The sequence below is a fragment of the Bufo gargarizans genome, chromosome 4 (genome assembly GCF_014858855.1).
Source record: "Bufo gargarizans isolate SCDJY-AF-19 chromosome 4, ASM1485885v1, whole genome shotgun sequence".
Taxonomy (NCBI): Eukaryota; Metazoa; Chordata; class Amphibia; order Anura; family Bufonidae; genus Bufo; species Bufo gargarizans.
In genome coordinates this window covers 532,789,993-532,817,173 of record NC_058083.1, presented here as the reverse complement: position 1 = coordinate 532,817,173, position 27,181 = coordinate 532,789,993, and the positions used below count along the sequence as shown (strand labels likewise).

The 27,181-nt window shown below is 43.9% G+C and overlaps 1 protein-coding gene across 1 annotated transcript; it reads right to left on the bottom strand.

Annotated features, from left to right (window-relative positions):
• Window positions 1-4,977: 4,977 nt before the first annotated feature.
• Window positions 4,978-24,931, bottom strand: LOC122934804 (oocyte zinc finger protein XlCOF6.1-like). Its single transcript, XM_044290505.1, has 5 exons — window positions 24,922-24,931; window positions 24,715-24,838; window positions 24,501-24,598; window positions 23,051-23,108; window positions 4,978-7,638 (listed from the first exon to the last, which is right to left on the bottom strand). Exons 2-5 carry the CDS (start codon window positions 24,797-24,799, stop codon window positions 6,557-6,559), a joined length of 1,323 nt encoding a protein of 440 aa, XP_044146440.1. The 5' UTR covers window positions 24,800-24,838; window positions 24,922-24,931; the 3' UTR covers window positions 4,978-6,556.
• Between the last annotated feature and the right edge of the window lie 2,250 nt (window positions 24,932-27,181).

The window sequence follows — 27,181 nt, the reverse complement described above, 5'->3', positions numbered from 1 at the left end:
CAGCTCAGGGGAGTTGCGATGGGCAGTCCCTGTGCCCCCACTTACACAAATCTCTACCTGGGCTGGTGGGAAAGTGAAATCGCTTTCAATAAGTCGATGGATCAATACACCTCACTAATTCCCATCTGGATTAGGTATATTGATGATATATTCTTGCTGTGGAGAGGGACCAGAGACATGTTGCAATTTGTTTCGACATTGAATAATAACCAACTCGGTCTCTTTCACTAGTGACATCAGTGATAGATGGATCACGTTCCTTGATCTGTCTGTAATGGTGCAGAACCCCAAGCAACCAGACAGCGGTTAAACAATAGTTAGTTTATTAGCAAACAGCAGTACAGTCCAAACTAGTAACCAGGTGATTAATCTGAAATGTAACTTGTGCAGGAAAACACCAACGAGACAGCCAAACTAGGCCAAAGTTCATATGCGCAGTAATAGTCCTTGCAACGAAGTACCTAAGGATGAGACGACAGAACTTCCCAAGCCCAATCTGAGGTTAAACCGGAGACAACTGTTCAGCATAGATAAGGTTTCCCAAAGGCAGTCTCTGGAGGTAACTTACGGCAGGTAGAGGTCACGCACAGGTAAATCAGGAAGAACAGGAACTGCAACACATACCCGGGTTGTAAAAACAACAGTGGGCACTGACCAGCCAGGGAGATCACCTTTTAAATACCTGCTAGCCAATCACAGAGTGCCATGTGTTTATTCCTCATAGGTCATGTGATTATTCTAATCCCTGACACTTGTGCGGCCTTGGCTGGTCATTAGTCACTTAACCAATGCCTGCCCTCTTTCCAACTAGAACCTATGTATAGGTATATTCCCTGTCAGCGGCCGGCATAGCAAATAAGATGCGCGTACGTTCAGCCGCGCGACCCTTTGCAAACCTCCTCTCGAGCGTGCACGCGGATGTTCGAGCGGTCCAGCATGGATACGCACAGACGCCGGAACGGAATCCTCAGGTGATACCAGAGACAGGACCGACCGCTGCGTGTCATCACCAGCCCGGTCAATCTGCCCCGAGACCCCAGCGGTCTCCCCCCCCCCCTGACATCCACGCAGACGCACTACCGCGTCTGCCCGCAAAGGGGTTGGAACTGAAGATTACACAGGCACATGCGTGACCTGTCCCGCTACTCCAATGGGGTCCCCCACAGGCAGAGCCCCTCGATGACTCCTGGGGGCCCCAGTGGAACGCGAGACAGGAGAGAGTCTTACACTGTCTATCTCCATTGGGAGCAATGGTCAAATCATGACCAACATATTCAGGAAAAAGAAGAAGACTGCAACTAACAGTCTTCTATGATGGGACAGCGTATATCCGCTTACTCTCAAAATAGGTATCCCAAAAGAGCAATACCTGAGGGTATTGCTCTAAGCTAACAGACTTTAGGATAGCAGCGAATAAACTAAGAACACGCTTTACGAAACGTGGCTATCCGCAGGAAGTACTTAAACAAGCATACCATCATTCTCTATGCGCTAACCGCAAAGAACTGCTCTGTCCGAAGACCCCTGAACAAGACAAAGGGACCAGTAGAATCATAGGCACTTTTTACAAAGCTTATAAAGAGATACGAGAAATTCTACAGGCCTATCGGTCCATTTCGAAATCCGATCCTGACATCTGCGATCTTATACCACAACACCTGATGGTAATGGTAATAATCGATACCGCCTCAGGTCCTTCATAAATTGCAAAGCAGTAGGGGTTATCTATCTGATATCATGCCAGCGCGGGAAGCAGTACGTTGGCAAAACTAAGTGCGAATTCCGCAGAAGAATTGGGGAACATCTGTCTGATATCAGAAATAATAGAGAGACAACCTATGCGATCACCATGAGGCTAATAAGTCATTAAGTTCCAAGGCATTGTGCAGATTAATAAACCCACTCGGGGCAGCGAGATTGATATGATGCTACTCCGCAAAGAAAACTTCTGGATATTTACATTGCAAACAGGAAGTCCGAATGGGTTAAATGAGGCAAACTCATATGCTTGCTTCATTTAGATATTCACACCAGTGCCATGTATTGCCGTATACATGTGAGCCCATTGGCCATTGTGGTTTGTGCCATTCCTGCCAAATCATTATCCTGTTGTCTTAGGGTATTATGTGGCCCTTATGGAGGCATGTTACAGTGCAGTTCACCGTGACGTTTTCCGTGTGGGCTGGCTGCATGCGCCCTTGCGTACTGGCTGCAGGCCGAAATCCTGTGCAGTCTGGTTGCAAGGGGCTGCGTGCTGCTTGCGGGGGTCTGTTGTGAACCGCCTGTGTATGTTTTCTCTCCCCGTCTCTACGGTGTCACGGGAGGTTGTTTCCCCATGATGCTTCTGATTGTCTGTGGTGCCAGGTTAGTTGTGCTCTGGCGTACTGGCTGTGGGTTTCTCTGTGTATGACGGTTGCCAGGGGCGAGCGAATGTGAGGTCACAGGGGTAGTTAACAGACCGAGGGTTGCGCTTAGTACTGACAGTTTTTATATACCCTGGGCAGGCGTACAGTGGTGATGGAGAGGCTGGCACATGGATCCTCTGGGGCACTCTCTGTGTATAGGGACCAGGCCAGGTGGTAGGTGAGGTGCCCTGGGTGTCGTAGGTTTAGTGTGCCTGTGGTAAGATCCCTTAAAGTTCGTGACGCCAGTGCCAGTAACGGTAGCACACCGATTGGTTGTAGGAATAATTGAGGTACACACAGTTGCAGTGAATCAGAACTTTTGTTTACTGAACAGTTCATCTATATACAGTCTTTAGTTAGTTCCATAGGCAAAATGTTGAATACAGGGAGGCTTCATATAAATGGCAGGCAAAGTCTTTGCAAGATACTCAGAGGGAATAACACTTACAGATCAGGCTGCACTTTTCCTCAGATCCTGTCTGGCTTTCTCCAAGGCCCGTATGCCCTATTGCTGGCTTTATCCTTGGGTAGGGAAACCTTTCTCTGGTATATATCCTCTTGCTGTAAATATCCTTCTGCCCTTCAGCTTTTCTATTTGGCTGGTATAGAGTGGCTCTGCTCTGTACTTCTTAAGGTGCCTGATATCTTCAGGAGGCAAACTCTTCCCCTGGAGGCAAGCTAGGAGCCTGGGCTATCTAGCTGCATGTCAGAAACTGCTCTTCATCTGACCTCTAGCTAAAGTCCATACTGGCTTCTGACTACAAACACCCCTCTCTGAACAGGACCTGACTATATATACTAGGGGGTTCCCTAGCTCCCTCTACTGCCTAGGAGGAGGAACTACACCCCTAACAGGCCTGGTACAGGAGATAATATGACAACATACAATAAAATGCAATATAAAATACCATGACCATGTTCCACAGGAGGTGGAAAACAACGTGACCCAATTGACCCTTGAGTAGTGCCCACATTTACATAGTGGGACACTACATCTGTGACTGCTAGGTGTAGCACCTCGCTCCTGTTCCTGGGGGTTTTCCATCTACACTTCTGCGTGGTGTTCTCTGGTTCCTGTTCTGTTAATGTGTCATGTTCTGATCTGTTCCATGTAGAGCCTAGCAGAGCTGATCTGTGTCTGGATAGCCTAGCAGAGCTGATCTGCGTCTGTTATGATCTGTTCCTGCCCTGTCTATTGTATCATGTTATGGTCTGTTATCCTGTTCTGTGTATTGCCTAGCAGTGCGTAACTGCATCTGAGAGCCTGGCAGTGCTTACTTCTTCTGATGTATCCTGTTCCATGTTTGTCTTATGTTCTGTACCTTCGGAAGAGGATTCCTGTAGTCTCCGGAGGGGGATTGTCCATTCTCTGTTCTGTGCAGCTCTGCCTGGGGCCGCTTAGCTTCTACTGCTTCTGTCACCGCTCTGCCTGTTCTGATCTCTGGTTCTCAGTGTATTCCATTGCTCCTGGTTATGTCTGTCTGTGCCCATATGTTTTGCTTCCTGACGGTACCTCCTGGTCTGTCTGGACCAGCTGCCACTAACTCGGTTTATGCTCTGGAGTAGCCCCTGGCAACTACCTGTGTCCAAGCCTATCCTCACCATCTGGGGCTCTAGTGAATACCTGGTGTTGCTTAGTAATGCCCCTCCAGAGTATTGCCAGTCAGTGGCGCAGTGGGTCCACACCCACTGTTCTGTGTAGTTTGCCTGTGCGTACGTCTGTATCCTTGGTCTGTTTTACCTGTAAACCGGTTCCCTGACGTCCCGGAGGTCTGCCTTGGAACCTCTGGCACGTAACAAGGCACACTACTCTGACCTCGCTGTTATTGATTTGTCAGAAGTGTTATCCACATTGTTCTCTGGCCTTTTATTTCATTAATTTTGTACGGGTTCTGGTTGCCCTGTCTGAGGGAGTATATGCATTACCCAGTGGGTATACTAGGCCTGTTACAATTTCTGCTGTTGGTATCTCCTGTAGGGTCTATATTCTTTCTTTTAGTCATCTCACTGTAGCGCTGATATCTCATTTTATACCTACCTGGCCGCTGATACGTTTCCACTGTAGCGATGCCTCTCCCCGGGATTCTATGCAGTACCTGTCACTCTGGCATCTGGGGGGGGGGGGGGGGGCGTGTTCATCACACTCCCTTACTCCTCAGTCGCTGTGAGCTGCGGCGCTCCTGCCCAGGGGGTGGGGCTAAAACTATAATTACCCAGAGTTCAGCCTTCAATGTATGGCCATCACAGCGCCGGGGCTAGGGCATCCTGCACATTATCAGTGGCGGGCAAATCTATATTTTTAGCCACCTACTGTAGCTCGGCTCCTGATGAAGCGTGGGGTCTCACCCACGTGGACCCACTAAAAACATGAGTGTGGACACTGCGATGGTTTACCTGGTGGATCAACTATATTAGACTCAGGAGGCACGATCCCTTCCCTCAGTGGCTCAATTTACACCTAAGCGTTGTACCTAGTGCACTGTATGTACCATTGTGCACTGATCATTTTACATACGCTTTGATTTTTGAGGAAGTGCACTAGATGTGTAAGGTTTATATGGCTTTACCGCTCTGCACATTTAGAGCACCTCTCTTGCCTGCCCAGATCTTAGGGCATGCTTGCACCGTTTTTTTTTTTATATTTATTAAAGAATTTTATTATTTTTGTTTAATACGTTCTATCAGGCAGTGATTTAGTTATTTTATTAGAACGCACTACCGCCATTATCTTTTCTTTTTGTGTGATAAGGAACACATACAGTAAACCTTCATAAACATGTAATGGGTATTGCTAGAGAAGTGATCTGTCTATTTTATTCTATAGATTGGGTATAGACAGGATAGGGACAATGTAAATTGGAAAATTTATTGAACATTACACACGACTTCTGTATATGCTCACTGTATGGCCCTATGATATGCTCTACAATAGGGTATGTCCCTATATATTCTCCTTTGTGTCTTTTCTATTATGTAATCATACAGATACAAAAATGACCAAAAAATAAAACAACATGTTCCGTACTCCTCCTGACCAGTAAGATGGCAAATTTGTATCAGAATTTCCATCATGTTTTAATGACATCAAATGTGATGACCTTTTGCTTTCCCCTCCATCAGCTTTGATAACAGCAGGTAGGGAGTTAAACAGTGATCAGTGATCTATGTTGTGCAGCCAGGATGATGGCCATGTATTACACCTGTGGTCCTACTCTAACAGGCACAGCAGTAGTGCCTATGTGATCACAATGTCACAAAAGTTTAGTGCAGGTTTTTTAGTACTTCTGTCTGTACAGTACTAATATGACATTGATCCTCAATGGGTTAAAAGGGGTTTTCAAAGACTTTAATACAGATAACCTATCCTCAGCATAGGTCATCAGTATCTGATCGTGGGGGTCCAACACCCGGGACCCCTACCGATCAGCTATTTGAAAAGGTACCGGAGCTCCTTTGAGCACCACAGACTTCTCTCAGCTCACCAAGCACAGTGCCAAATAGTCTAAACAGACTAGTATAGCCACTGTGCTTGAAATTGAAGCTCAGCCCTATTCACTATTATGGGGATGAGTTGTGCCTAGGCCACTTGACCGATAAATGTGTTGTCACACTGGCCTAGAAAAAAGCTGAAAGAAGGCAGCAGCACTACTGTGAGCGCTGATGCCTTCTCCAGCAGTTCATCAGTGGGCGTTCCAGCTGTTGGATCTCCATTGTTCAGGTACTGATGACCTATCCTGAGAATAGGTCATCGGTATTAAAACCACAAGTTATAAATCAGAAGGCTGCAGGTCCTATAATGAAGCTCCACGTTTCCTACAATCTAAACATTAAAATGGCTTCTCCTCTGAGTGAGTTCTCTCATGTTTAACAAGGTTTCTGACTAAAACACTTCCCACATTCTGAAAATGAAAATGGCTTCTCCCCTGTGTGAGTTCTCTGATGCCGAATAAAATTAGATTGAATGGTAAAACATTTCCCACATTTTGAACATGAAAATGGCTTCTCCCCTGTGTGATTTCTAAGATGTTGCATAAGCAATGATTTCACACCAAAATACTTACCACATTCAGGACACATAAATCGCTTCTCCCATGTGTGAGTTTTCTGATGAATTAACAAGATGTGATTTCAGACTAAAACATTTCCCACATTCAAGACATTATAAATAGCTTCTTCCCTGTGTGAGTTCTCTGATGCCGAATAAAATTTGATTGATCGGTAAAACATTTCCCACATTCTGAACATGAAAATGGCTTTTCTCCTAAGTGGATTCTTAGATGGCTCAAAAGATATGATTTCTGACTAAAACATTTCCCACATTCTGAACATGAAAATGGCTTCTCTCCTGTGTGAGTTCTTTGATGTTCTATAAGCAATGATTTCACACCAAAATACTTACCACATTCAGGACACATAAATGGCTTCTCCCCCGTGTGAGTTCTCTGATGTGTAACAAGATTTGATTTCTGACTAAAACACTTTCCACATTCAAGACATGAAAATGGCTTCTCCCCTGTGTGAGTTTTCTGATGCTGAATAAAATTTGATTGACTGGTAAAACATTTCCCACATTCTGAACATGAAAATGGCTTTTCACCTAAGTGGATTCTTAGATGGCCCACAAGACTTGATTTCTGACTAAAACACTTCCCACATTCTGAACATGAAAATGGCTTCTCTCCTGTGTGAATTCTTTGATGTTCTAAAAGCAATGATTTCACAACAAAATACTTACCACATTCAGGACACATAAATGGCTTCTCCCCCGTGTGAGTTCTCTGATGTGTAACAAGATTTGATTTCTGACTAAAACACTTTCCACATTCAAGACATGAAAATGGCTTCTCCCCTGTGTGAGTTCTCTGATGCCGAATAAAACTTGATTGACCAGTAAAACATTTCCCACATTCTGAACATGAAAATGGCTTTTCCCCTAAGTGGATTCTTAGATGGCACACAAGATCTGATTTCTGACTAAAAGATTTCCCACATTCTGAACAAGATTTTTTTTTAAAATGTTTCCCACATTTCTGTTTAGTTCTTGTTTTGCCAATCAGTGATTGATTACACAAACTTTTCTTGTGACCAGTGGTGTCGGTGGATAGAGCTTCGCTTTGAAGGACTGAGGATACATTAGGAGTTATTGAATTATCTTGTGTGGTATTGTTTTCTTCTGCTTCATGGTTGGAAGATAAATTTAAGTATCCATGGGAGCTGCTCAACCTGTCTTTACCTAGAAAATTAAAAAACATTTTCTCATTTTCCCAAAGCAAACTATTTTGTATTAATCATATGAGGTTTACTAAAACAATAGTAAGCCAGGATCAGGAAACAAAGTAAATCGGAAATGTAATAACACAGGATAATGTACAATTTAGCAAGTAAATCACATTTACTTGTATAACGGTTTCAGGAGTTCTTAGTCTGCAAAGTTCCCAGAATTTACTCCCTTGTAGAGATCATGAAAGGTGTTTCTATCCAGACAAGGGATGCCCAACCTGCAGCCCTACACCAGTTGCAAAACTACAACTCCCAGCATGCCCACACAGCCTACAGCTATCAGCAGGGCATGATGGGAGTTGTAGTTTAACAACAGCTGGAGGGTGGCAGGTTGAGCATCCCTGACCCAGACCATACAGTGCAATACTCCAAATGTCAACAGACAACATAGGCTCCCCCAAAGTGTATAGGATAGATATCATGAATAGAAATTAATTTGGCATGAACATGTGCACACCACCTGAGTATATGCCCACTGTATGGCCCTAATATATGCTCTATGCCACCCATATGCTTAACAAACTTTTCACAATTTGGGAAACATTATTAATGAATGAACACCAGGTTTTTACTTATCTTTACCAGTGCCAATTAGATTGTGGCTGAGAGGGTCCACTGCTAGGATTAGCTAAAGCTTGTGTGACCACCTACTGCAATTTCATGGGGCCTATGTCTTTTCTGGACATTACCTAGACCTACTCTTATACATGCTAAATTGCAAAACACATTTCTTTAATCAAGTGACTCTCAGGTTCAAAAAAACACATTCACATTAACTGGGAAATGTCCAGAACACTTACATGGTGCCCTCCTTTTCAACTCTTTAGCTGCAGATCCATCAATTCCACCCTGCTTCTCAGACTGCATGATGCATACCACACATTTGGTAGCCCAAGACACTTCCAGTTGCCCTTGGATTGGCCAGTAGTGCTCACATGAACAGTGTTGACCAAACCAAGAGCAGGGCTGGACACATAGGAAGTGTCTTGAGCTACTAATGCAGAGTGTGCAACAGACAGTATGAGAAGTAGTGCGGCCATCTTCAATGGCAGAAGAAGTTTCTGTGAATTAGCAAATCTTCAACTGAAAATATGCAAAGCAGGGCACCATTTAAGTGTTCTGTTCTATCCCAGTAAATGTGATTTTTTTCTCTTGAAGAGGAGGGCTGCTTTGATATTGGGATTCTCCTTTTGTTGTACAAGTATCCTATTAAGACCAACGGCAAGTCCTTAGCACCTGTATGGACCCTTTCCTCCTATGGATATATCTGGCTAGTCAGTTCTCTGTTATAACCGGCCTCTCACCACAATTACTATAATTTTACCACAGTTATTAGGACATTTATTTTTATATATTCTTTAACCCCTTAAGGACCGAGGACGTACCGGTACGCCCTATTTCCCGAGTCCTTAAGGACCGAGGACGTACCGGTACGTCCTGACTTAAAATCTGAATTCCGGCGCCGCGGGGGTTAATCGGAACGGGATTTCGGCTGAAATCATTCAGCCGGCATCCCGTAACAACGCAGGGGGGGTCATTTGACCCCCCCGTGTCGGCGATCGCAGCAAACCGCAGGTCAATTCAGACCTGCGGTTTGCTGCGCTTTTTGCAGTTTCTGATCCCGGCGGTCCCTGACCGCCGGGATCAGAAACTTCAGAGTGCCTAAAATCAAGATTTCACCTTCCCCCTGCACCCCTGCACGATTTGATGGCGGCGGGTGGTGCAGGGGGGGTGTCGCAGGCGGTGGGGGCGTTGCGGGAGGCGGGCGATCCCCCGCCCGCCTCCCCTTGAATAATCGTTGGTTTCTAGTGGATATACCAGGGTGCCAGCACATTGCTGGCACCCTGGTATAAACGGCTGACATCGTTGATGCGATGTCAGCCGTTTAACCCTTTCCATACAGCGGTCTGTATGGACCGCTGTATGGAAAAGGTTAACAGTGCAGGGAGCTCCCTCCCTCTCCCATCGGGGGGGCTGCTGTGCCTTTGCAGCCCCCCCGATGGAGAGAGAGAGAGCCCCCAGGCATCCCCCCGAGAGCCCCGTCCTTACCCTTCCCCGTCTGCGAAGTTGTGGCAGACGGGGAAGGTTCCCATGGCAACAGGATGCCTGCTCAGGCGTCCTGCTGTCCATGGTGCTGAACAGATCTGTGCTGAACGCATAGATCTGTTCAGTGTAAGTAAAATACAGTGCAGAACCCTATATACGTTCTGTACTGTATTATACAGACATCAGACCCACTGGATCTTCAAGAACCAAGTGGGTCTGGGTCAAAAAAATAAAAAAAAAAGTGAAAAAAGTTAAGATTAAAAAAAAAAACATTTATAACTGAATAAAAATTTAAAAAATAAAATACACTACACATATTAGGTATCGCCGCGTCCGTAACGACCTGATCTATAAAACGGTCATGTTACTTTCCCCGCACGGTGAACGCCATGAAAATAAAAAAATAAAAACTATGAGAAAATAGACATTTTGCCCACCTTACTTCCCAAAAAAGGTAATAAAAGTGATCAAAAAAGTCGCATGTACGCCAAAATAGTACCAATCAAACCGTCATCTCATCCCGCAAAAAATGAGACCCTACTCAAGATAATCGCCCAAAAATTGAAAAAACTATGGCTCTTAGACTATGGAAACACTAAAACACTTACATAAATAAAAATAAAGTATACATATTAGGTATCGCCACGTCCGTATCGACCGGCTCTATAAAAATATCACATGATTTAACCCCTCAGATGACCACCGTAAAAAAAAAAAAAAAAAAAAAAAACGGTGTAAAAAAAGCAATTTTTTGCCATCTTACGTCACAAAAAGTGTAATAGCAAGCGATCAAAAAGTCATATGCACCCCAAAATAGTGCTAATCAAACCGTCATCTCATCCCGCAAAAAATTAGACCCTACTCAAGATAATCGCCCAAAAACTGAAAAAACTATGGCTCTTAGACTATGGAGACACTAAACAATTTTTTGGTTTTAAAAAAAAGTTATTGTATAAAACTTACATAAATAAAAAAAAATTGTATACATATTAGGTATCGCCGCGTCCGTGACAACCTGCTCTATAAAATTACCACATGATCTAACCTGTCAGATGAAAGTTGTAAATAACAAAAAAAAAACACGTGCCAAAAAAGCTATTTCTTGTTACCTTGCCGCACAAAAAGTGTAATATAGAGCAATAAAAAAATCATATGTACCCTAAACTAGTACCAACAATACTGCCACCCTATTCCGTACTTTATAAAATGGGGTCACTTTTTTGGAGTTTCTACTCTAGGGGTGCATCAGGGGGGCTTCAAATGGGACATGGTGTCAAAAAAACAGTCCAGCAAAATCTGCCTTCCAAAAACCGTATGGCATTCCTTTCCTTCTGCGCCCTGCCGTGTGCCCGTACAGCAGTTTACGACCACATATGGGGTGTTTCTGTAAACTACCGAATCAGGGCCATAAATAATGAGTTTTGTTTGGCTGTTAACCCTTGCTTTGTAACTGGAAAAAAAAAATTTAAATGGAAAATCTGCCCAAAAAGTGAAATTTTGAAATTGTATCTCTATTTTCCATTAAATCTTGTGCAACACCTAAAGGGTTAACGAAGTTTGTAAAATCAGTTTTGAATACCTTGAGGGGTGTAGTTTCTTAGATGGGGTCACTTTTATGGAGTTTCTACTCTAGGGGTGCATCAGGGGGCTTCAAATGGGACATGGTGTCCAAAAAACTGTCCAGTAAAATCTGGCTTCCAAAAACCATACGGCGCACCTTTCACTCTACTCCCCGCTGTGTGGCCGTACAGTAGTTTACGGCCACATATGGGGTGTTTCTGTAAACGGCAGAGTCAGGGCAATAAAGATACAGTCTTGTTTGGCTGTTAACCCTTGGTTTGTTAGTGGAAAAAATGGGTTAAAATGGAAAATTAGGCAAAAAAATGAAATTCTCAAATTTCATTCCCATCTGCCAATAACTCTTGTGCAACACCTAAAGGGTTAACGAAGTTTGTAAAATCAGTTTTGAATACCTTGAGGGGTGTAGTTTCTTAGATGGGGTCACTTTTATGGAGTTTCTACTCTAGGGGTGCATCAGGGGGCTTCAAATGGGACATGGTGTCAAAAAAACTGTCCAGCAAAATCTGGCTTCCAAAAACCATACGGCGCACCTTTCACTCTACGCCCCGCTGTGTGGCCGTACAGTAGTTTACAGCCACATATTGGGTGTTTCTGTAAACAGCAGAGTCAGGGCAATAAAGATACAGTCTTGTTTGGCTGTTAACCCTTGCTTTGTTAGTGGAAAAAATGGGTTAAAATGGAAAATTAGGCAAAAAAATGAAATTCTCAAATTTCATCCCCATTTGCCAATAACTCTTGTGCAACACCTAAAGGGTTAACGGAGTTTGTAAAATCAGGTTTGAATACCTTGAGGGGTGTAGTTTATAGAATGGGGTCATTTTTGGGCGGTTTCTATTATGTAAGCCTCGCAAAGTGACTTCAGAGCTGTAGTGGTCCCTAAAAATTGAGTTTTTGTAAATTTCTGAAAAATTTCAAGATTTGCTTCTAAGCCTTGTAACATCCCCAAAAAATAAAATATCATTCCCAAAATAATTCAAACATGAAGTAGACATATGGGGAATGTTAAGTCATCACAATTTTTGGGGGTATTACTATGTATTACAGAAGTAGAGAAACTGAAACTTTGAAATTTGCTAATTTTTCAAAATTTTTGGTAAATTAGGTATTTTATTATGGAAAAAAATAAAACATTTTGACTTTATTTTACCAGTGTCATGAAGTACAATATGTGACGAAAAAACATTCTCAGAATGGCCTGGATAAGTCAAAGTGTTTTAAAGTTATCAGCACTTAAATTGACACTGGTCAGATTTGCAAAAAATGGCCTGGTCCTTAAGGTGAAAATGAGCCTGGTCCTTAAGGGGTTAAGAAACCTGACCTTAAGATATACATTATATCTAAAAACTGGAAATATAATAAACAATATGGAATGATCGCTGTTATAAAATCATTATCCCATAAGAACAGAACAGGATAATCACTGAAGAGGAAAACTCAATTCCTCAATGTACGTTTCTCCAACTAAAAGAAAGGAACCTTCATCATGGAAGCCATAATACTTTCTTTTATATAATCTGTTCAGTGCATTGAATATAAGGAATTTCACAAACCAATTAGGTAAATTTAAGAGAAATAATTAAAATCTAGAACTATAAAGAACAATATGGAAACATTGCTCTGAATAGATTACAAGATTATTATCCCATAGGAAGAAAATGGGATAATCAGTGCAGAGGAAAACTCAACTGAACATCGTGAGCCTCTCCAACCAAAAACAGAAGGACCCTTCATCATGGACACCAAAATGCTTTCTTTCATATATTTCTGATCTGTTAATTGGGTATTAGAAATCTCACAATCCATTTATGCAATTTGAAGAGTCAGAATTTGAAAATTAGAATCTACATAAGAATTACGTGAACAATCCACAAAATAAAACACATTCATAGGCACACTGGATCCTAGAATTTGTCCGTTCCATTGTAGTGGCTTGTAACTCAGGACATAAAATTACTTGAAGTTCAGAAAACTTCAAAGATAGATCGGAGGTGAAAAATTATCCCTACTAAATCAGTAAAGGTTTTCTTATCAGTTTTATCAGACTGAGACATCTCTCTTGGACCGTCTATTAAAAAATAAACATTCTTGTTAAAATTCTGTATCAAACTAGAAAACTGCCTCACCCTGGCTGCACCTTCTCTCCTGGAGATAAAACGTAAGGTTAATCGCCTGATACGCTTAGGGAACGGGATATACCACAAAAGAGGATCAATTAAAAAGTTTTCCTCTCAATGGCCTGCCTGGATTTAATATTCAGGACTGGCTGGTGAACACCTTGCCAAATTATCTGTACTCTGCAATGGCTGATTACATTTTGGCTCCCACTGGGATGGCTGTGAGGAGAGCGTAATTTGTTTATAGGATGCCTGGTGGTGAAAGCTTTTTACACTTTCTATACAGCATTTTCTCACCTTTCATTACATGGAAGAAGTGTTCTTGAATTAGCTTTAGTATGTTTCTTTTGCACAGGAGGGTTGGTGGGGGGGGGGGGGATATGTTGTCTTATATTATGACAAATGTTAATAAAAATTATCTGGTAAAAAAAAAAAAAAATTTATAGCAGGATTTTCTTCATCATTAGCTCTGTAAATCATATCTACATTTCCAGTAGCCGCTGATAAATCACTTCCAGTACAAGTGGTTGTGACTCCAGCTGATTATGGCCACAATGACACCATCTTTATCAGCAATAGACACATTGGGAGGGTTTATAGAGTATGTTCCCCTCAGGACCACATACAGCATCTCCACTGCCTGCATTTCCTTTAGTCCAGATTTATTAGGTTGCATATGGTCCAGAGAGTTCCTTTTAATTATCATGTGGAAGGGGCCGATTTATTTACAGGTGTTATCCAGTAATATATAATGATGACCTATCCTCAGGATAGGTCATCATTATCAGATAGGCAGGGATCAGAGTCCCGGCACCTCCGCCAATCAGCTGTTATAGAGAGCTTCCACTCTCACCAGGTGAGCATAGCCGGCTCCTGGCATCTCTCCCAAGCAACAGATCGGATGGCACTACTTCCACCCCTATCTCGAGGTTAGTATGTGAACAGACCCGAGTCCATATGGATCCACACCGCGGTGCTCAGCCAATAAGAAGAAAACTAGTCGCAGAATAACCATCTGAAGAAACAGGAAAAGGCGGCACTCACCATACTCGTGGAAACTTTTTATTAATCCAGGTAGATTACATACAAATGTGCAGCATAAAGGGCGGACTAGCGTACCTTACACCAGTGGACCATGGCGACGGCCATTTCACGCAAGATTGCGCTTCCTCAGGCCACTGACGTCAGGATGTACATACTGTACGTCCTATCTTTATACCATCGACGCACTTAAAGAGCCACAATCTGCTCAAAAAGTGAATTGAACATAAAATCATAAAGATACAAGCATTAATCAAACATGGCTGTGCTTCGTACTGCAGCCCAGCCCAATTCACTTCAATGGGGCTGAGCTCCAACTAGGCCACGTGACTGATGTACGGTGGTGTCATATGGCCTAGGAAGATCTGAGAGAAATTCTATGGCACACCAATTTTGACTGATATTACAGTGTAGTTTTATTCATTCTTTTTCAACACTTTGTGTCACATTAGATCCAATATTATTCAAGGCATCACATGCGACTATGTACATTGTGCCGACGTTTCGGTCACTAATGACCTTTATCAGGGGATCTGTAATCCATGCGCCCAGGAGGAAAGGGATGTGACACAAAGTGTTTAAAAAGAATGAATAAAACAACACTGTAATATCAGTCAAAATTGGTGTGCCATAGAATTTCTCTCAGATATTTACTTATCCCTCTGTGAGCACCCACCTGCAAGAAGATGTGCAGATCTCAATTACCAAAGCATCGCCTAGGAAGAGGCAACGGCACTCATGGATTTTCTAACCCACTGCTGATCTGATTCTGTGGAAAGGTCATCATTATTTATTACCGGATAACCCCTTCAAGTTATGAAACCTTGTTCTCCTCTACTGATGGAAAATTGACTACAAGAATAAGCAGTATTTTCTGTAATCCTGACCAGTGAGATGACGGCTTTGCTTCAGTATTTCCATAATGAAGTGTGAATGACGTCAAATGGGGATGCCTCTTTGTTCTCCCCCCTCAATGTATCAATCAGCTGTGATAACAGCAGATAGAGGGTTAAACAGTGATCTATGTTGTTCAAGCAGGATAATGGCTGTGTATTACTACTATTGTTGGCATAATGGCAGTGTCCACGCAATCAGAATGCCACAATAGTTTAGTGCAGGTCTTCTGAGTACTCCTGTCTGTACCGTACTAATACAACACTGATCCTCAAGGGGTTAAGTTCTACATCAGAAGGCATCATTAGGCAGCAGGTCCTACAATGAAGCTCCAAATCTGTCACATTTCCTACAATCTAAACATTAAACTGGCTTCTCCCCTGTGTGAGTTCTCTGATGCTTAATAAGCCCTGATTGACGTATAAAACATTTTCTACATTCTGAACATGAGTACGGTTTCTCTCCTAAGCGGATTCTTAGATGACTCATAAGATGTGATTTCAGACTAAAACACTTTCAGGACACATAAATGGCTTTTCTCCTGTGTGACTTCTCTGATGTCTATCAAGACAGAATTTCAGAGTAAAACATTTTCCACATTCTGAACATGAATATGGTTTCTCTCCTAAGTGGATTCTTAGATGGCTCACAAGATTTCTGACTTAAACTTTTCCCACATTCTGAACATGAAAATGGCTTCTCTCCTGTGTGAGTTCTCTGATGTCTAACTAGAAACAATTAAGCTTTATCGAAACAATAGCAAGACGAGAAATATATAGTAAAAAAGGACATGTAAGAAAGCAGGATTATGTACAATTTCAGTATTTCACGTACTAAAAAAAAATATAAAAATGAAAGCTCAAAAAGATCAAAGAAAATATCATGGTTTTCAGGAGTTCTTTGTCTGCAAAGGTCCCAGAATATGATTGCTTTGTCAAGACAGCAACAGGCGTTTCTATTCGGACCATACAGCATAATATTTCCTGTATCTGAATGTCAATGTGCCATCAACAGGTTGCCAAGTGGCTGCTGAACTGCTCATAACAAAATGGAGCAGCAGCTCAGGCAAGATCAAATAAGGAAAAAAATTAAAATCTAAAAAAGAGATAATTACTCTTACCGGTAATAGTTTTTTCCAATAGCCTCCACAACGGCACTCTTTCCCCAGCGCCTCCATAACGGCACTCACAGGAGGATCGACAGAGTAAATATGCCTGGGGAGGGACTGCAGCTGAAATTACTCTGCGACCAAAGGACAAGTCCTGGTTTCTATAAACGTTCAATCTGTAATGGTTAAAGAAAGTCATAGGGCTGGCACATGTGGCCGCCCTACAAATCTGATCCAACGAGACTGATGTGGCTTCGGCCCATGAGGAGGATACAGCTCTGGTGGAATGAGCCCTAATACCCTCGGGAGGTTGAAAATCCTTCTGTAAATAGGCAGATCTGATCATACTTTTTATCCATCTTGCTATAGTTGGCTTACTGGCAGCACAACCTTTGTTGGGGCCTTGGAACTGGAGAAACAACTGGTCAGAACATCTGATGGAGGTAGTGTTGTTGAGGTAGCAAAGTACGGTTCTCCTCACATCCAAGTTATGATACCTCTCCTCTTTCTCAGAGGATGGTGAAGGGCAGAAGGAAGGCAGCGAGATTTCCTGCTCACAATGGAATCTAGAAACAACCTTGGGGAGGAAGGCTGGACAGTGTTTAAGGATTATACGATCATCCAGAATTACTAAATATGGACATTTGCTAGAAAAGGCCTGGATTTCCCCTATTCTTCTAGCAGTTGTTATTGCAGTAAGAAACACTGTTTTGAGCGTGAGTAGTATCAGAGGGATTTCGTCAATTGGTTCAAATGGAGGATACATCAGAACCGAAAGAACCAGGTTGAGATCCCAGGACGCAACAGTAGGACGAGATATGGGGACCCTTCTCATAGCACCTTTTAGAAAGCGCCTGACCAATGGGGATTCTGACAATTTAATGTCCAAGAATGCACTTAAGGCCAAAACCTGTACATCGAGATTTGCCGGTCTAAGGCCTTTATCAAGTCCTGCTTGAAGAAATTGTAAAATTTGAGGAATCCCCAGGGAAATTATGTTACCTGAGAAGGACAGAAAGGCATTCCAGGTCCTCAGGTAGATCTTTGACATTATGGGCTTCCGACTAAGCAGGAGAGTGGTAATCACCGCATCTGAGAGACCTATTTTCTTTAGGGCCCAGCGTTCAGTCTCCAGGCCATTAGGCTTAGTCGATTGACACTCTCATGACGCACTGGCCCTTGGTGTAGGAGATCCGGCGTCGATGGGAGAGTCCAGAAGTTTCCTGCGGAAAGTCTGAGCAGTAGGGGGAACCATGACCTTCTTGGCCAGTAGGGGGCTATGAAAATTACATTGGCCCCTTCCTCCTTCACCTTCATCAGAGCTTTGTGTATCAAACTGAAGGGGGGGGGGGGGGGGGCGTAAAGAAGACATCTGGGCCACGGCCGGGACAGAGCATCTACCCACAGTGGTTGATCCCCCTGGGAGAGGGAGCAAAATTGTCTGGTCCGTTTGTTGACTCTTGAGGCAAACAGGTCCAATTCCGGAGACCCCCACCTGAGGCATAATTGATGAAATACATGAGGATTCAAGGACCATTCCCCTTCTCTTAAGGTTTGGCGACTGAGGAAGTCGGCCAACGTATTGTCCTCCCCTCTGACATGTATAGCTGTTAGTGAAGTAAGGTTTTTCTCTGCCCAGTAGGGCTGCAGCTAACAATTATTTGAATAATCGATTAGTTGTCGATAATTTCATCAATTAATCGGGAAAAAACACCAAAATGACAAACCAAAATGACAAAAAAAAGGGGTTTATATGATTTTACTTGAAAAATTATGTTCAAAGGCCATATTAAAAAAAATTGTGAATGGCACTGTTATGGGGGATCTGTGGATGGCACTGTTATGGGGGGATCTGTGGATGGCACTGATGGAGGGGTTCTGTGGATGGAACTGTTATGGAGGGGATCTGTGGATGGCACTGTTATGGAGGGGATCTGTGGATGGCACTGCTATGGAGGGGATCTGTGGATGGCACTGTTATGGAGGGGATCTGTGGATGGCACTGCTATGGAGGGGATCTGTGAATGGCACTGCTATGGAGGGGATCTGTGGATGGCACTGTTATGGAGGGGATCTGTGGATGGCACTGTTATGGAGGGGATCTGTGGATGGCACTGTTATGGAGGGGATCTGTGGATGGCACTTATGGAGGGGATCTGTGGATGGCACTTATGGAGGGGATCTGTGGATGGCACTTATGGAGGGGATCTGTGGATGGCACTTATGGAGGGGATCTGTGGATGGCACTTATGGAGGGGATCTGTGGATGGCACTTATGGAGGGGATCTGTGGATGGCACTTATGGAGGGGATCTGTGGATGGCACTTATGGAGGGGATGTGTGGATGGCACTTATGGAGGGGATGTGTGGATGGCACTTATGGAGGGGATGTGTGGATGGCACTTTTGGAGGGGATCTGTGGATGGCACTTATGGAGGGGATGTGTGGATGGCACTTTTGGAGGGGATCTGTGGATGGCACTTATGGAGGGGATGTGTGGATGGCACTTTTGGAGGGGATCTGTGGATGGCACTTATGGAGGGGATCTGTGGATGGCACTGTTATGGGGGGACCTGTGGATGACTATGCTATGCGGGGATCTATGGTTGACACTATATAGCATCTTATGCTATATGCGTCATCCACAGATCCCCCTTGCCATAACACTGCCATACACAGATCCCCCTCCCCATAACAGCCCTGGCCCCTCCGCTCACAGCAGTATTCCTTAACCGGCAGTAACTTTTACTTTAAATCAGCGCATCTTCTTTTACCTTACAATGAAGCTCCAGTAACAGGCAGAGCAGGCGGCGGCGTAACGTCACTTACTCAAGTGATGCGCCTGCTCCACCTACTTAATGAATAAAGCAGGCGGAGCATGCGCGTCACGTGAGTAAGTGACGTTACGCCGCCGCCGGCTCTGCCTGTTACTGGAGCTTCATTGTAAGGTAATAAAGATGCGGTGATCTAAAGTTCAGGGACCCGCAGGCATAGCGCCTGACCACCCGCTCCCGCCCGCATAGCAACGAATCGGCCGATTATTCGATAACGTCGATTAATCGTTGCAGCCCTACTGCCCAGTAGAAGATCTTTGTGGCTACTGCCGCTAGGGAGCGACTCCTGGTTCCCCCTTGTTTGTTTAAATAGGCAACAGCTGTAGTGTTGTCTGAAAATACTTTTATACTTTTTGGCGATGAGAGTGTGAAGGGAGACAATAACGTTGTAAATGGCCGAGAGTTCTTTTAGATTGGAGGAGGCATGCTCCATATCTGTTCCCCAGGTGCCTTGGACCACTTTTCCGTCTGAATGACCCCCCCCCAGCCTGTACTTCTGGCATCTGTAGTCACAATCATCTGTCCCCCTTGCCGCCAGAAAACCCCTGTCTGAAGGTGCTTCCGAATTCTCCACTACATTAAGGATTTTTTTTACTGACCTTGGAATGATCACCTGTTTTTCTAGGGTAGAGGTGGTGCCGTTGCAGGAGGATAGAAGGAACGCCTGTAGAGTTCTTGTGTGGAACTGGGCCCACCTGACCGACGGGATTGTCGATGTTAGAAGCCCCAGGATGGTCATGATGTTTCGTATTGATGTTATATTCCGGCTGCAAAAATGAGAAATTTTCAGGAGCAGATCGTCTTGTTTTTCCTGAGGAAGAAATTACATTAATAGATGGGAATCGTAAAGGACCCCCAGGAAGGTCTTCCTTTGTTTTCTGGAATAAAGTCCGATTTTTAAAAATGTATAATCCACCCGAGAGTGGTAAAACACTTCTGGACCTCTGCCAGGTGGGACTGGAGGACTTCCACAGATGGTAAGGCTACCAGGGAATCCTCGAGATATGGTACGATCTGAATGCCTTTTAGGTAGAGGGTCTTGGTGACTTCTGCCATTGTTTTGGACAATACCTTTGGGGCTGAAGAGAGCCAAAATGGGAGGGCTGCAAACTGGAAATAAAAAAAAGCAGATTTTTTTAGGAAGACGGCAATTCTGAGGAACTTTTGATGGTTGATTGAAATTGGAACGTGATAATAGGCGTCCTGCAGATCTATGGTCGTCATGAAGCAATCTTGTGGAAGAATGTTTATTGTGGATTTTATTGATTCCATCTTGAAGCGTTTGTATATGATGGATCTGTTTAGACATTTTAAGTTTATTATCCCCCCTGATGACCCGTTTGGCTTTTGGACAAAAAAAATGGGAGAATAGAAGCCTTTGCCTTGTCCTTCTTCCGGGACCGGACGAATCACGTTCTTTTGAACTAGAGATTAAATCTCTGACTCCAGGCAGGCCTGTTTTTCCTTCTGAGGCAGCTTGTTGACCAAGAAGCTGTCTGGAGGAAAGTAACAAAACTCCAACCTTAGGCCTTGTTTTAAGATGTCTATCACCCACGGAGAGGCTCCTAAATCTTCCCAGATAGAAGCGAAATGTCTTAATCTGCCCCCCACTTGGCATCTGGCGTCATTGCTTTGAGGTTGAGTTCTCAGGGTTGAAAATAAATCCTCTACCCCTACCTTTAGAGGGCTGCCATCTCTTTGACCCTTCCTTTTTCTTAGGGTCCATTTTGGATCTTTTTTGATTCTGAAAGGAACGTCTCTGATGGAAGTAGCGATTTTCCATTGGAAAAACTTTTTTCTTATCCGCAGCATTATCCAAGATGTCGTCCAGGGTGGAGCCAAATAATGTGTCATCTTCACATGGGATAGAACATAAACGACCAAAAATATGTCGGGCCCATCTACCGAACGACAAGGTGGGTGCTACTTTGCCCAGATTGTAGGCTGTAAGCCCAGGAGAGGAATGTTAGAGTAGGCCCCATCCGATGAGAAGCCACCTTATCGTTCGGTAGATGAGCCAGACATATTTTTGATCAATTATATGCGCAAAGAGCTTCTAACTGCTCTTACAGTAAGTATGGCCACCAAGCAGTTTATTTTTAATTTAGTATTTGCTTATATCTTGCTGTTACCTGTAGTTCTACTAAGCAGAGAGCGAGGAGAACGTCTGTGAATTCCTTCATGAAATTTGAACGCTGGGCCGCCGGAAGCACCGCCCACCCGCGAGATTCTCTTGCCCAAGGAGAATCTCGGCAGATTACGTCACGCGCAGGATCCCGCGACAGTTCCCGCTCAGAACGGTCGCGCGTGCCCGGGGAAGCCTGCAAGCAGGGCTTACTCCCAGGAACGGGAAAGGGAGGCCTTGCGTCCCCGGGGGACCAGTTCCAGCCCTCCCACATGAACGTGGGGAAGGACCCCCAAGAAGGAGGCAAGGCTGGGTGACATAAAAATAGTTTTTCCCGACTGAATAGGTAAAGGGGAGGAGGCCCTTTAAATCTTCCGCTTCTACGTTGTTTCCTGTCCTGGGGGCGGGACACCCTCCTGTGAGTGCCGTTGTGGAGGCGCCAGGGAAAATAAGAGTATCTGATTTTAGTTATATTAGCATTAGGGGTAACGGGGATGCAAAGTGCTCATGAATTATTTTCTTCCAAGCATCATGAACATCACACTCAGATCATTAGCCATTTCTCTTCTTGTTTGGTCAGCTGCAGGTTGGACCCTACTAAATCTAGTAGAAGTAATAATAATGATGACGAGGAGAACATTTCTCTGGACTTCAGGTCTGGGGGGAACACCACACTGACAACAGCAGGGAAGGGAATATACACTAGGCCTCAAAGCTAGGGAAAGGGACACCTCCTATAGAACCCTACTCCTTGCCCTAACTCCTATCCGTATGGGCACACCCTGAAGGTAGGAATGCCCATACACTGGAACCTGGAGGCCCTGGAGACCCTAAAGAGCCCTATGCGTATTGGCAGGGCTTGAGACGACCTGTTCCTTCCCAGGTGAAGGAACCAGGGTCTCCCTGAGGCCTAGTGACAACAGACAAGGGGAATGTAAACAATCCACAAAGAAACAAGACACTTAACTTCTGTAGAGAGATGGATGAGCAGGATCACCAGAGAGGACAACACACCAACTCTTCCAAAACCAAATAAAGCTATGAACCGCATACTCAGAAGGGTGAGGTCAGACTATATAGGGGGGGAGTGATGACCACTAAGCTACACCTAAAACAAGGGGTGTGGTCATAAACAACAACAACACTAAAGCAAAAGTGACCAAAAAGAAAGTTAGCTCCATTCACGTGTAGCCAGTCTCTTTGATCTTCTGACATCGGGAGGGACTGTGACATTAACACAGGCCAATGTTTCAGGCAATTATTGGGACTAAACAAGCATTCAAAATAATTACCTGATCATTAGCAGAGATGAAGCTGCATTTACATGCAGATGCATTGAGACAAGCAAAGTCTACTTCGATAGCTTGTAGACAGAGAATCACGGTTTCTGGGCAGCAGATCCCAGCTTATACCGCACAACCTGCTGTCAAGAAATTATACGTTATGGTGACGGCTAACAGACATCATCACCCGAGGGGCAAATATTGTCCATTCATCGGGTATCTTTACACGACCATTTATCGTGGACAAGCGTTTCTACAAACTCTCATCCTGGAAAATTGGCCCTATGATCAGTCTGTATCAAAGATTTTAATTATTCAAGATTTCTGAAAGACTCTTACCTTTCACTGACATTGATACAGGTTTTTCTAAGCTGATCATTGTTCCTCCAGAACTGTCCTGTAAGATGAAAGACATGGGAAATAAAGAAAACAGAACACAAGTTTATCTTATATCCAGAAAAAGGTAAAAAAAAAAACTAAGAGACCAGAACCAATCTGCTCCAAAAAGAGAAGGATCTCCTCAAGTGGTGATCAGATAGGATCAACATTCAGCCAAGTATTGTACACATCATATAAGGCATCAAATGACCTGATCCTATCCTGGAGTAGACGCTGTGCTCATCACCTCCAGTTAGATTATTAGATTAGATTATTGTCGTAGTTTTGACAGAAAAAGTCTTTTATCGCAGCTGGAAATGTGAACTTATTTCCTATTAAAAGGGACTATGCCATGATTGATGTAAAAAATGATAATAAGACATCATCTAGTACATGGTAGAACCAGCCCTGAACCTCACGTGGATCCAGAGATCTCCCTATTCATTGCACTAATTGCTCTGCTAGATTTGTTTCAGGCTGGCAACACAGCGAACATGTCCTTTCTCAGGGGTCATGTCCTTTTGGCCGTAGCTCTTTCCCTGTAACTGTCCCACCTTCTAACAGAAGATATGTCTGGTGGCAGCTGAAAAACTAAACTGACCTCATGCGACCACCTCAATGAGGTGAACGGAGAAATAAGGAAAAGAACAACCAGCAGGTGGCGCTATACAGATAGCTTGTATTGAAGAACTCACTGACGATACTAAATGTTTAATTGCATCCACGTGCTGGTTCTAAAAATCTAGAATATTTTTTGTGACCCAATCCCTTTATGCTCTTGTCCTTTGTGGTGACCCAAATCTTGAATAGCCTGCACTAATATTTTGCAATAGCATCAAGATTATATAACTAACTAGTAAGTCAATGGGGTCATTTACTAAAGTCCGGCCTCCTAAACATTTGTCCCATCTATGCCGTCCGTTCACCAGAAACTAAAATGCCAGTAGTTGGGGTAGATTGCAGTTTTCTGGCATAAATTACTGTAATGTGTCCGGCCCTGGTGGACTCACCTCTATTTTGAAAAGTGGCAATAGCAGTGAGAATATTAAAAAGTTGCCAGATTTTTGAGCAAAGGGCATTTTTTGTAAAATTTGTATACAAAAAAAAAATCAGATTTAAGGACTTCATAAATTACTTTAAACTCATGTCAGTATTCTTCATTAGAAGCTTTTAGTCTATGATTGTGCTGTTATTTTATGATTTACATCTCTACAGCAAAACTTTCCTTTATCTACCTTGACTCTTAATTGCCAAGTGGATATCCAAACCTTAATACAATCTTATATGAATCCAGAAATCATGTGTGGCCAATAAGAAGAAGAAGAGCGGACAGTGTACTCCACTGCTGCTGGGGGAGGTTACTCATTACATCAGTCTATGGGGGATTTGTAGAAACCTCAGCTTCACCTACCTGATAATCCAGTGGGATATTCGGCTTTTCCTGTGGACAGTCCTGGGAATACAGAGGACTGGGACATCTCACTGGTGGATTTCTCTGACTGGATCCATCTGTAGAAAATACACACAGCGACAGAATACATTGTCTATATGTGATGATCAGATGATGGGGAATCTAACTCTCAGAACTGTTCTCTCCTCTACAGTCATGGAAGGTCTCCTCTTACCCGGTGATGTGAGGAACTGGCGATTCTTCATCATGACGTCCTTGTACAGATCCTTGTGTTCTTCTAAATACTCCCACTCCTCCATGGAGAAATAGACAGCGACATCCTGACACCTTATAGGAACCTGACAACACAAGGACACAGTCATTACCAGACCCCTCCCTTGGCGTTATTGTATAATGTCCCAGCATTCCCAGCAGCGCTCACCTCTCCGCTCAGCAGCTCAGTGATCCTGGTGGTAAGTTCTAGGATCTTCTGCTCATGTATCAGGGAATGAGGTGGAGGCTCGGTGATGGGGCTCTGGGTCCTGCTCCATTCTCCTGACACACGGGGTGTCACACACTCACCAGACGACTTCTTCACTACTGTGTAATCCTGTGTATGGGGAGACGCCGATCACTACAGAGATTCTAAGAGTCCTTCTCCTTTCCAGACATTTCTCTGTTTTATTACTAGAGATAAGAGTGACGTCATGTGAAACTCTCACCTCTCCAGTTATCAAGGAGATGATCTCCAGGGTGAGGTCTAATATCTTTTCAGCCATGTGGTTTCTGTCCTTCTCCATCCTTGATGGGTCATTGATGGAAAGGACCATTGGCTCTAAAAAGAAGAAAGTCCTGCACCTATGGAACCTGAGGGAAACATGCAGGATTGAGAGCAAAATCACATCTGGATGAACATCTTACATGAAGTAAAGTGTCTTACAAATGGAGAATAGTATTACCGATCGTGAAATTCCATAAAAACTAAAAAAAATATCTGAAGTTTTGGTGATTTGATACGGATGAACTGTACAAAACGGAGCCCACCATTTTACATTTTAAATGCAGTACAGTAGTGAGGGAAACAGGACAGAGATGAAGATGGAGAATCACATGACCATTACCCACAATGCCTCTCAGTCAGTCTGACAGCCAATCAGGAAGGAGATCATTGACTAATCAAAACCGATGTAATCTCCAGCAGAGACGCCATTCTGAGCTCAGCCACTGATGTGATAATGTACTAGGACGTATCTGACACATAACAGGGGTAGTGCTAGAGATCGGCAAGATAGATTTACTTCGGTAGATTATATAACCGGATAGAATGCCAGGATTTATCATCAGGGACAGGACCGGGCGAGTTAGTTCCCTGTGTATCTGTTACAGCCGGGGGGAGCCGTTCATATACAGACTGTACTGAACAATACATCAGCTTCTAAAGAGACAGTATATTTATAATGTGCAGGACACAGTGCTTTCTCCTCCAAGTACCTGTTGCAGCTTCTACAGATTATATTCGCACAAATAAGAATATTTTAATGCATTAACAACAGCGGCTTATATTTCGGTTGCAGGGGTTGTCAAACTACACTTTAAAAAATAAAAAAGAACTATTGCACATTTTCTGCAGTTATAAAGTGTGTAAATAAGAATATTTTAGTGCATTAATATATTAGTAGCAGAGGTTGTCTAGTTGTGTCTTTTTCCCCAAAAACCTGTTGCAGTTTCCTCACTGAATGATAATGTACTAAACCTGTGACTTCTCATTCCTCAAACAGGTGGGTAATGGAAAACGAAAGGCCCGTTGCATGTCCCCCGAGAGTGAGAAGGTAGGTGGCTGCAGTGATGCAAACAGCAGTGGCCCAGTTGGCACCAGCCGTCCAGCCAGTAGTAGCAGCGGCCACAGTTCTTCCTCACTTCTGACAATATAAATGAGGGCAATGAGGATGAGATTGTGGACTGGATGGATCGCTCATCCTCTCAGCCTCAGCAGAATACTGTTGATGTCACCTCTGAGTCTGACACTGTGTCTTGGGCCGGGGTTCAGCGCATCCCTCCTGCTCCTCCTCCTTGTGGCCCCAGTGAAGCCCATCATCTGCGTCCTCTCTTTTTTCACTAGCCTCTATGAAGAGCCAACGCCCCATGTGCAATGAAAGATACTCAACACAAGTGCTGAGCTCCAATACTATGTACGGCACGGAGCTTGCTGAGCTGCCGAGAGCCCAATCTTCAGATCTCCGGGGAGCGCGGCAGCTCCCTGTAACAGCCGATCAGCGGGGGTGCAGGACTCGGACCCCACCGATGTGATGACCATGATGGTCACTACTGAACACTTGTGGCAGGAGCAGAGCTTCATAATACAGAGCCACTCCTGCTGCTGATCTCACAAGTGCACGGACAGCACGAGATCATCATGACAACATGTACAGTACAGTGCAGGAACTACCACCGACCACAATGTCCATCATCAGCGCAGGTCAGGAAGGAGTTAAAGAGAAGTCCTGTCCCCGTCCTGTCAGTCGCCTCTTTCCTCTAATCGCTGGTGTTCTGCTCCGGGGCCAGTGATGGATCCGGGGTTTGTCCTGCTGCTCGCACAGCTGCAGGTTTGTTACTATCACATGTGTGTGCAATTATTTGTGCCTATCACAATCACTGCCGCCATCAGTGAATCCCCACTATCATCCACATTAAGGCCTCTTTCA